Here is a 12,448-nt window from a genome sequence, read left to right as displayed (position 1 = left end):
AAAAAAAAAAAATCAGTCTCTATGGTCAATGGAGATTTCAATATAAAATTGTCAATCAAGATAAATATGACTTAAAATCAAAACTGTAAAACTCTGTTCAGCTGATGTAGACTTTTAAAGCAAACAAATGCCAAAAGATATTTCAGGTCGGATCTAATATAATACTGTATACAAAAAAGTCACTGAAAAGCTATAACTTGCTATAGGAATTTCCCCCATCCATTATATAGATTGCATCTACATATATAAGTGTGCAATACTTCAGATGTGTGTCAACATCATCAGAGGCTAAGGTTATTTTGTTTTATTTTCAATCCACCTTTCTCCATCCCTTTGCTCTCATCAATACACTATCATGTTTAAGTGCCAGCAACCTGAAGTTGGGCATAGTTAGTTCCTCAGAAAGGATTACAGCATATTCCTCTGAAAAGGTTTCTGAACAAGACTTCAGTGATTGAAGCATTTATACAAATCTTGCTGTCTCTTTCCAAAGAAACCAGCCTACTCAGTTTAGAAAAAGATTTTGCAGGTCCTGACCCCTGTAGTTGAGTAACACAAGTACATCCATAGGACATGGTCTTAATGCATCTGTTCTCCCCAAAGTTATTTTTCAAATCATTATGGCACTACTAGAATAGCAAGTATCATGTGCAAAAGATTCAAACATAACCAAAGAGATTACATTAGAAAAACCCATATAAATGCTTACAAGAAAAGATCAGGGAAAGCACACTTCCAAATGCTATTCTGGGAGTCTCCATTTCCTGCTGCAAGGTTTCCAAGAAACTGGAGGCTACAGCGTAAAACTGAGGGGAAAGAACACATGTTAAAAGACAATTCCAAGAGAGATCCAAGATTAATAACTCTGCGCAAACATCAATACCTATCTATGAAAGCCATCCATTTCAGATGGAGAGACACAATATTTATGTAGCTTTAAAATGCAGCTACAGAATGGATATCTCTCTCCATACTACAGTAAAACTCCAATTGTCTAGCATACAGTGGTCCGGCACTCCCAACAGTCCGGCACCAACTGTAACCCAGAAGTGCTCCGGCCAGCCAGACAACTGGAGCTGCTCGTGCAGCTTCCCCAAGTCCGCTGCTGGCGCTGCTGAAACTAACCAGAGGCGGACTTGGGGAAGACATGGGACAGAACAGCTGGGGTGCTGCCAGATTGGTCCCGCAGCACTGGCCCTCACCAGCACCTGGTCGGCCCCACACCGCGCCGTTCCCCGCCCGCAACCCCACCCCAGACCAGTCATAGCCCCTCTGCTGGAGTACCTCCTGATACTCCGGCATATCCGATAATCCAGCACCCCCTGGGTCCCAAAGGTGCCGGATTATCGGAAGTCTACTATATCAGCATCTTCCCCATATTTGCTCTTCTTATACAGTGAATTAATTTTGTTCTAAAAAGTTCCAAAAAGCACATTATTGACATAATCTACTATACATTTTAGAGCATTTGTCCATCTCTCTGTGTGTGTCCATCCACCTGACCATGAGTCCATTTGTTCAAGAACGCATCCTTAACGGTAAGAGCTAGGACAATCAGATTTGGTATGCAGCTTATTCTTATAATTCAAACTCAGAATTTGGTTATGCCAGGACAATGGTATTTGCTTGGAATGCAATTGTTTCATATTAAACAAAAAGGGAAGGGTGGGATAGCAGAAACAGTTAAACTGCTGCACAATGATGGGGGGAAGGGGAGTAAGTATCTTAGCTCCCGGGAGCAGCCACTGGCCCAGCTGCTCCTGGGGAGCAGCCACTAACTGTGCCACACTGTTCCTACCACTGCAGGATGGCTTCAGTGAGCAGCTGCCCACAGTGCATTGCAGCCCCCAAACACTCCGGGCTAGCCTTAGGGAGAAGCCAGTAGGCAGACTGTATGATTCCCTCCCTGCACTCCACTCCAACTCTGGGGAGAAGCCAGCAGGCAGGCTGCATGGCCCCGCCATTCTACGCTGTCCCTGGAACCAGGCAACACCAGATAAGTCTTCTAGTAAGACAAGAGGATTTATTTTATAAGAAATACTGGCTAACAGTTTTATTGAATATGAATGATAGCCACTACAGAGGAACGGGTTGGAAAAAATGACCAGTGGAAGTACACATACAGCACAGTAAGTTTGACACAGGAAGGAGCAGTGGCTGCCACATGGCAATGGCCATTTTGTGTTTTCCATATTGGGGAGGGGGGTTTTTCAGTATTTGGTTACTGGAACTAGAGCTCTGCTAACCAGTAACAGAGAAGTCCATGCACATTCCCTGAACTGGCCACAAAACTAATTCTGAAGCTGCTAGTAGGACTAGTGTCATAATCAGGAGTGCTGACCAGCACCCAGTGACTAAGGTGTTAACTAATGTGTCCTGTACCTAGCCAGTACCTGAGTATCTATATCAATTGGTGGCTCTTCCCATCTAGCCTCTTTACTATGCTTGCAACTAGTCAAAAGAAAAACCTTTGTCCTTTTAAAATTCTGGGTTCTCAAAATGATCCTACTGCTACCATCATTTCAAGGCTGTTCCCTACTCTGGCATGATGAATGCAGAAGTGGGGGCCTGCAAGAGCACTTCAAAACCTTGCCTCTACAGGCTCTGGTACAACCCCCCCCTCCTCCCCCCAAATCAGGTAGTAGGATTTTGGGGGATCCACTGCCACCAGCCAAGTAATTTCAAGAAAACCAGGGAAGAGATCACTTGGGAAATCTCCTCCCTAAGGTAAAACTCTCCACCTGCCCCAACCTCCATTTTGCTTGGAGTTGGGAAAAACAGAGGGGATCCACAGCAACAATGGACTCTCTCCTTGTAACTAGGTACTGAGTCCTAAGGACATAATCAACCAATCCCGGTTAATTAGAAAAGAAAACAATCCTTTATTATCAAAACAAAACTACAGTTGCAAGCATAGTAAAGTGGCTAGATGGGAAAAGCCATCAATTGATATAGATACTCAGGGGAAAGCCCTGGGCTAAAAGCTTACTTACAGAAGGGGGAAAAAACCCACTTAGCAAGCTCAGACATTATTTCCACATCCCCAAACAAGGAAAACAATAAACCCTGAGGAACTAGCTAAACTTTCCCCTACTTTCATCTTGTAAGAAGTTCGTTCTTGGATAGAGAAAAGTCTCCCACCTCCCTCAATACATAGGAGAATCCGCTCTCCTTCTCAAACAAAAGAACAGAGAGATAAACCCTTCTTTTCCAGTTTGAAAGTCCTACCAGCATTGTTACTGGCTGACCACCCAATACCTGATTACGTGCAGGAGACATTAGTAAACCCCTTAGTCACCAGGTGCTAGTCAGCACTCCTGATTATGACAACTAGACAACATAATTTGTACCTTTACAAATGTCTTCAGCCATGGGAAAATACACCACTATGTGTGGCACCACAGACCAGAGCAATTCCTCAAAACAATCAGGAATACGAATGGCAAGTTCAGTTCATGATTATTCAGAAGAACCAACCATATTTTCTTCATACTAACTAGACAAACTGCAGTGCTACACTTCAAGTTTGCTACAGGGAAGAGTAACTACCAATCTGTTGCATCATGAGACAAGGTAGCAAGCTGGGGAAAGTATTTTAGATTATGAAAATATAGTGTACAGGTAGAACCTTAATAAGCAACTTGTGCAAACAATCTAATTTACTCATGACCCACTTTAACAGTCATTTGGCAAATTACTTGAAGATACTCAACACCTTCAAGTTTCACTCGAGTTATATATGTACTTACAGCTACATGTGGTTACCTGTTTTGTGGCCTATGTCCACATCTGAAGCATGTTCCTGAAGGAAAGTGCAAACACTTGCCCGCAAGAGGGGAGTCGGTATGCATAAACCTCTGCTGTGGTGTGACTACAGAGATGCTTTATAGTGCAATGAGAATGGGGGCCAGGGGTGTCTATCAGGTCACAAGTATCAACAAACCTCTCTAAAGCTACTCCCATAATGCACTCACCCCTTTGCTATCTGACCCTTACTGAAAGGTATTAAGGTTCCTCCCCACATTGCTCATGGTACTAGCACTTCAGATCAGATCTCCCTGTGACCTCCAACTAGGATCTGGGCTTCTACTGGCACACCAAATCCTACCCCTATCCTGGCTGAGGAGCAGTAGGATGGACAATCAGCACATGCTCCTCCACCAGCAGCTCCACCAGCACCTCCCTCCCATGTAGAACCCCCAGAGCAAGCAGCAGGGGAATGAAGAACCCAAATAGGTATGACTGTAGAAACCTGTCTTTGATCCCCAAACTCCACACAGGAGCCATCCCAATATGTCTGTTCACTCACCCCCAGTTGCTCCTCCACCCAATATTCCACAGCCACTTCCCAGTGTCACAGCATTTAGAAGGTGAAAGGCAAGGGCTCAACAGTCCACAGACTGGACGACAGTCCAGAGACTGTTTACACACTTCTCAAGAAATGCGATCTTTTTATCATTTGTTCCCATCACAACCCAACATGTTTGGTAAGTGTCTGTCAATAAAGTTACTTGTTCATTTGAGTGTGTACCTTGCTTTCGAAGTATGAGCAATTTGATAATTCCCAAACCTTTGGAATCAGTCAGCAGGATTCACAGAATGACTGATTTCTGTAAATGTGTGGTAAACCATACATTTCCAGAGCCATGAGTTTCCTTCTGTAAAAGTTCTCTTCGTTCCCATTCATTCTCTCACTCCAAGCTTCAGGTCAATTAACTGAGCTGTGAAATATCTGTTGCTATCCAAAGCACCATAGTGAAAATCAGAAGAAAGTTAACTGAAGCACCTTTATGGCTTTGTATTGTTAATTAAGTTGTTAATAAACAAAAGAAACAAAAGTAAACCAACACTAACTATACCTGAATGCTTTTACAACTCCTCAGTCCCACCAGTCACCACATGCAAACTTGGGAGTATTCATGCATAGCTCCTGACAAATTCTGCGAGCAACAGTGTCACAAAACACAGGAAAGATGATGTGTGAAAAGCCCTTTCAAAACTTTACTCTATTTTTAATTTCGGTTATTTTAACAAAGCACTCTAAAACAGAGCTGTTAACTTATAACCAACAGTATTCAATGATGGCATTAAACAGCATGTACACAGCCAAAAACCATATGCAAGAGTGTTAATTTCAAAGCCCTGACCCAAAAGTCTACTTTCAGTTAATACATTAGCATCAGCTGCTGGGGATCAAAACCCACAGAAATTTTGCAACACAAGTATCTGGGAATACTCTATTGAGCTTCTCCAGCAGCACCATGCAGTCTCACAATACTGTCTCTTGGAACAATCTCAAGTCGCCTTCTGAAGTTACAATATGCAAGCACATGGCATCACAAATTTCCCTTGGCCATCAAGAACCAGAAGTAGTACGGCACCTGGGTGCTTGTACAAGCTTTGAAAAGTAGAGCTGTCCTCTAGAATAATGTAAAACACATTGGCTACCCTGGCATCTAGACAGGCACACAGGCTTCACCAACACATTCAGATATCTGAAGGCACACTCCACCACCTTTCTGCAGCTGAAATTCAATTTTCTTTGGAGTAGCAATATCAGGGTATGGCTTTATGACTCACTCCTAACAAAATAAATGTGGGAACAGATACACCATGCAGATCCACAATTTCCAGGGGCCCTTTCTCCACTCAGTGCGATAATCCTGATCTCTGGAGTAATCTGGCATTAAGAACTTTCATATGTTTGCAGTGTTGGTGTTCACAAACGAATCCCTCTGGTCCACTCCAAACCTTGGAGAGCAAGTGAATAGTAATGTTTTTCAGTTCATGAATTCACTGGCCCCTTTCAGTGGGGGAAAAATTGGGATATGGGTTCCTTAAATGGCCCCAGCACACTTGAGAAATCTCGTTTTTGAAATCACACTACAATTTCACAGACTTTGGTCATGGCAACAACCCGCAGGAATAAAAAAATAAGGATAGCATGGCAAATCTGTACAACTACTGCTGCAACATCTGACTTCCAAACCCTGAACTAGTTTACACCCAACCTGGCAGTTGGCAGGTATTGCCACCTCCAAAGGGCAATAGCCACCCATTTCTGCAGAGGTATGGGTTTAAAAAAAATATATGAGTGGTCTGACACTTGCACAACTCATGAAGCTCTCTCATTTGGAAGTTCTGTAGCTGTTTGTCATTCTAGATTTCCAAAAATATGTGGTCATACCACACAGTACCTGTTCTCTGGGATGAGAAGCAGCAGTCCACTCGTGTGTATCATTGCAATCTTGGAATTCAATATTGGACCCTACCAGATTTTTATTTGCCTTCTTGGTTAGCCATCTTCCATATCTCAAATTTTAATGGATTCGTTCCATTCAGTGCCTGGCAATGGACAACATGAACATTTGTCCTGAAAGCAGGAGCAAAGTCTTATAATCATGGACTTTCTCCATGTCTTCAATGATGTTTGACAGATGCGAGAGATGACCAGCAGCTGTGATCACAGAATGCGTAAAGGCAGCATACAGTGCCAGCAACACACAGCAAGGTAGTTCCCAGTATTACTTGTGATACCAAGAACTCTGGAGACTGTCCCTGAAATGGTAGCACTGCCTTCCTTCACAAAAAAGGGCGGCCTGAATATGAGTAAATGCCTGCGCACGGTGTATACCCTTCCCAGCACAGCCTATGTGGGCACTCAGTACAGGTAAAGAGTATGGGTACGTCTAGACTACATGCCTCTGTCGCCAGAGGCATGTAAATTAGGCTACCAAGCATAGGAAAATGAAGCGGCGATTTAAATAATCGCCGCTTCATTTAAATGTACATGGCTGCCGCGCTGATCCCTTTAAAAGATGCTGTTTCACCTGGCAACCAGATTTACTATAGAAGTCTGGGCATATCTCTCCTTGGGAACAAAGAAAAAGCAAGCCTAAAATAGTCACTTGGGCTTAAGGAATAGTAGTATTACTTTTAATGCCTAAAATTTGTGTATTTATTTTGTAATGCATTTTTAAACAAGTTCTCATTGAACTAAATTTTAAATCTTTATCCTGCTCTTTTCCTCCACTTTTTATTTTCTGCCCAGCATTAAGTTTCTATTTCTCACATCCGCAGGAAGTAAGCCAGATGAAGTCAGAACTTTGCCAGAGTAACACAAGCATGGAAGTACTGCTCTTCTAGGAGAAATTACATGGGAGTGCTTCTCTGCTAGCAGAAGGCACCAAGAAGATGGATATTGGGAAAACATTTGCAAATCTCTTAGTAAAGTCAGACAATACTGTGCTAAGAGATACTACTCTAAGGAACATATGAAGTTATTCTGTTGCACTCTGATCTTTTAATGAAGGCATGTGGCAATGTATCCCATTGGTATTTTGTTTCTTTTTGACCATTATAGACTAAATAGCAATATGGAAGAACGCAGCTGATGCACCGATCACATTTTATGTATGAGCTAAAAAAGTAATCAGTACTGGTAAAAATGTATTTTAACTAGTAAAATAAGCAGCAATGACATGGAACACACATAAGTAGCTGAAAAGTGGATTATGCTGATGCCATTTTTTATAGCCATGCAGCAAAATGAGAAGCTCTGGACCTGCAAATTTTTAATAAAAAAAAAAATAATGCACACTCACATGAGTATTCCCATTGACTACACTAAAATACTGTATTTATGTTAACACTGAAGTCAGTAGAACTACTCAAAGTAACGATTATTCAAAATTGTAACTATGGCTGTGGGGTCAGGACTGTTACCAGCAATTTAACACAGTTTAAACACAGCAAGTAAAGAATACTATAACCTCTCCAATTTAAACTAATGGGGGATTTTCATCAGGCAAAAATGTAATTACCCCTTTTGAAATCCAGCCATGGAACTGGGTTTAATAGGCATGCTATGTGAAAATGCTGGACTTTAAAAACCACAGAATGACAGAAATACCATTGATGTTTCATCTGAAAGACAGATATCAAGCCGTCTAAATACACTAGGTCAACAGCTAGTACTTAAATTTCTCTTACAATATCTGAGAATCTAGAAACATGGCTAATACATTTAGCTGGCATAATACCACCACTAAGAAATATTATAGTTATATGAACCTTTTTAGTACTGGTGGGCAAAAGAAGCTTTGTAAGTTATATTTATCACTTCTAAAGCTCATCTTTAGCAGCATCAAGCGCTCTTCTGGTCATATGAAAACAGTTTAAGGTCACACTACATCTGAAATGACAAACATGTGTTGTGAGCTCTAGAAATCACCATGGTACAAGATCAAACAGATGTAAAGTATGTTTGGTACACTAGTATATGGTATTACCAGGTTTTGTGTTTTTTTTTCAACTCAGTAATTCTGGAACTGGGAACATATGAGAAAAACTAGCTATTTGGTTACATACTTGTACTGTGTGTGTGCTGTCTCTCTCTCTCTCTCTAACAAAAAAGAGGCTAGGGAGAAGATAAATCGCCTACTATTGCTAATAGGTTTGTGAAGGGACTGGGTATGAGTAGGTTGGTAAGCACTTACCTGGCTCCACACATCCATATGCTCCTACACAGTCCCCTCCCGCTCCCATATGCTCCCATTGGCCAAAATGGTGGCCAAAGAGAAAGCCTCCAGGCAAGCAGTTTCATGTATTGCCATTCTCCCAGGTGTGGGAAGAGAGAGTGGGGGCACATTGAGCCGCTTCCTGTCCCTGCGAGCCAGATCTGGCCCACCAGGCTCAGGGCTCATCCCTCTCCCACAGCAAGAAGCCATTGCTGGCACTCCAATCATGTAGGGGGAGGGGAGAAAACCGCAAGGCTGGAGTAGCAGTGCAGCTTCCTACTGCGTGGTAAAGGGGGTAAGTCCCAAGACCACGATCCACCTGCAAGATGATCGCGGACCACTGGTGGGCCATAGCCCACACTTTCACAACCACTGCAATAAACCATAGGCTTTTACAAAAACAAAGTATATTTCACGTTTTCCTGAAAACTAATGGCCCTTCAGACCACTAAAAATAAACCTCCACTCTGTTTCCAGTTACTTTAGTAGTTTTTCCAAAATGCTAGCTAATGCAAAAAACATTAAAATTATAAATCACAGTCTTTTCCTAACAGCAATATACTTGAGAAGGGCTTCAGCTCCTCCCACAAACTCTGGTGTCCACAGGCATCGTCTTTAACAACAAAAAAATGTGTGGCTGTGGGTATAGCTAAATTTTAATTTTAAAAACCTAACCATGTGTGTGGTCAATGAGACTATTTTTAACCTGATGGTCAACCACTATGAAATTACATGTACCAATTGTCACTTTTGATACATGGATAAATCCTATTTTCAGAAAAGACTTTTTTCCTTTGTGATTTAAACGTTCCTATAAATGGAGAATATGCTCTTGCAGATGCAAAGACTCAGCAATATGCAAAAATTTCATGATGACACTGCATTCTTTCTGGAAAACTTCCTAGTTTCTATAGAAATCTCCTCTTTGGAGAACACGGCAATCAAATTAGGTATAACCATAACATCGAACCCTTCCTTTTCTAGTGAACATTTATATCTGGACATGTTGTCAGCAGCCGCTCCAAGGTGCGCAGCACCACAGCTTCATAGGTGATTAATCAGGCCCGCCCAGTGAGAGGCTCAGGGCTCCTTACAGGGCGCTGACTGACTGGGTGGGGCACAGCTTAGAGGGTACACTAGTTGTCAGGACTCAGCACACAATCTATCTTCTGCAGTAGTTCCACACCATCTGTGTGAAGATATTTCTGATTATATACCAGATTCCTCCTCATCATCATGTTTTTCATACATTATAAAGCCAGAAGGGATAACTAATATCTAGTCTGACCTAATGTGTAAGATAGACCATAGGACTTCTCTGAATTACATTCATGACTGAATCAGAGCAATCATACAACCTTACATTTTAAAATTGCCATGATTAGGGCTGACAGATGGTTTAACAAAAGATTCTGAACACTCTTCTCCCCTCCCACCCCCCCCCCACAAAAAAAAAAAAAACCACACACACCACGGAAAAATTTGAGAAAAAAGGGGGGGCAAAGTTTGAGCCCCCCCCCAAAAAGGGGGGGAATTAAGCAAAAGAAGGCCCCATGCGCCTCACTCCCCTGCCCCCACCAGATGCAGCAGGGGAAAATTGTCCCCACCAGGCTTCCATCCTAGGGAAAAAGGAAATATCAGACATTTCACATGTCTGGTATTTTCTGGGGTTTTTTTGTACTGGACGGAGGACCCGAGTAACAGATAGTCTGGGCAAAAACCGGACACCTGGCAACCCCACCACTGATGATGAATCCACCACAATCCTTGGTAAACTTCTGCAGTGGTTAAATTTCAATTTTCTCAAATGTACTCTAGCTGTCCAAGCCCCCTCTGACATCGCCACTTTGGTCATCTGCTTGAGGACTCTATGATCACATACACAGTTAATCAAACTCTAGCAAGAGTGCATTATTTTATGTTTCTATCACAGTAGCATTCATAGGCCTAGCTAGCACCCAGGCATGCCATTGTGCTGGGAGCTATACAAAACACATTTGTGGTCCAGACCCCCCACAGTTAACTGCTTCCATATGGAGCTCACTGAAGGATCAGTTCCTGTATTAGGTGAAATGTGGCCTGACTAAAGTCAATGCATGTTTTATTTCCATTAACTTCCAAGGAGCCACGATTTCATCCATTACCTTTAAAAATATTAACTTGTATACTAGATTGGTTTCCTTTAGCACCACAAGTTGGTAACATTTCCAACAAGTTTTACTCAAACTAAATAACAAAGTAGCAGCTCTTACTCGGACATCAAAGATTATTTTTGTTCAAAATGGAGTGCAGTTTTACTTAAAATATTTTAAACCAGTTCTCCAGTGTATACACATTTTCTTTCAAACAGCACACTGGTCACCACATTTGTAATAATAGTTTGAAAAACGTTACTATTTTATGTCAACTGTATACAAATGGAGGCTACTTCCTGGTAGATCAACATATTAATAAGTACTTTCAGAATAACTAACTGTTACAACTTAGCATGCCATGAAATGGCCTTATTTGTAGAGAATGGGTACTCAATCATTTTTAATTGCTTGGAAAAAACTGACTGTAGTTAACAGCTGAAGAAGTATAACTTCAGGGCAAATTGAGACACCTTTTACCTCCTTAATCTATTGAGATACACATCAGAATATTTGGTCAGTTATTTGCAAATATGCTACACTACAGGTTTCTTCCTTTATATATTAGAAATGTGTGCATCTGTCTATGAGTGAGAGTTCATTTGTGCAAGAACTTGTCCTAAATGATAAAAGCTAAGACCACCAAATTTGGTATGCAGCTTCCTCATTTCCTAACTTAAAGCAAGGTCTGAGTTTAGTTGTGCCAGAAAACAGGATGTGCCTGGAATTCAATTGTTTTCCATAACATGGGGGGGAGGGGAGGAGAGGAGCTGAGTAGATGGATGCTATATTCAAAGTCACCACTGGGGGCAGCAAGTGCAGGGGACAGCTATAATGCAGAGACCACTTGGGGCAGCTACACCACCAAGCGAGTGGCTAACTGGGGACAGGACTCCCCATGTTACCCAAGTAAATAGCCCCACTGCTCCTTCACCTCCCCCTCTCCCCCCAAACCTTGGCCCCAGGCCCCAGTAGCATCACTGGAGCCAGACAGTGCAGCCCCAGACCATGTCATATAATAGTAGTGTTAACATGTATTTATTGGTTTATGATTAGCTATCCAAGAAAAAGTAATTATAATATGTTGCTTTCTTCTACTTTACAGAGTTAGGTTGTGCCCATGAAAGCTCATGATACCATCTATATGTTTTGTTAGTTTTTAAGATGCTACTAGACTAGTCATTGTTTTTTAAGTTTTTCCAGTAAAGAAAGTGATTGTGAGTCAATACTAAATATTGAATCTGAATCCCTTGATCTTAGTTCTACCATTAATTTTAGTTCCCTGTTAACTTTTAAAATGGGAATAGATATGAACTTTTAGTTAGCCTACTCGCGACTTTCTGGTAGCATTTTCAGTGACAAGTTGCCATGGCTGCAAAATCTGACCTGAGAATACTGCATAAGGTATATCTCTCTACTGTTAAGTAAATGTTAGTTTCCACCACGGTCATTTGGTTATTGACTTGTTCCCTTGTGGCTGCAAGTTAGAGCAACTTCCAGTCATAAAATGTTATTTGCTTTTTCACCACCATGAATCATACCACAAATATTGATGAAAATGTATTTTCCTTGGAAAACTGTCTAAACTACTCAGATTAAATGTACAATACATATGTGGGCCCTGTCATTTCAATTTATAAAATACGTAAGTGCTTAACGTTCTATTTCTACAAATGAAATGAATGGACAGCAACTGGTTACTCTTCTTCACTGATTACACCGCACTTGCTGCAATGCAGAATATTGAATAATTTCTACCATCTGTGGAATATAAAAATTTTTGAGCTTAACAGATGT

At 41.5% G+C, this 12,448-nt stretch overlaps 1 protein-coding gene across 6 annotated transcripts in view; it reads right to left on the bottom strand.

Moving 5' to 3' along the window:
* Positions 1 to 12,448, bottom strand: part of ATXN10 (ataxin 10) — a 155,580-nt gene that overhangs the window by 95,629 nt on the left and 47,503 nt on the right. For all 6 annotated transcript variants that reach the window (XM_006127756.5, XM_089770309.1, XM_075900001.2 and 3 more), the window contains exon 4: positions 710 to 806. In XM_006127756.5, coding sequence (XP_006127818.3) covers positions 710 to 806 — 97 coding nt within the window. The remainder of the gene's footprint in view (positions 1 to 709; positions 807 to 12,448) is intronic.

This window comes from Pelodiscus sinensis, chromosome 1, assembly GCF_052426305.1.
Source record: "Pelodiscus sinensis isolate ZL-2025 chromosome 1, ASM5242630v1, whole genome shotgun sequence".
Classification (NCBI taxonomy): domain Eukaryota; kingdom Metazoa; phylum Chordata; order Testudines; family Trionychidae; genus Pelodiscus; species Pelodiscus sinensis.
Note: the sequence above shows the minus strand (reverse complement) of the source record. Positions and strands in the feature narration are given on the sequence as shown.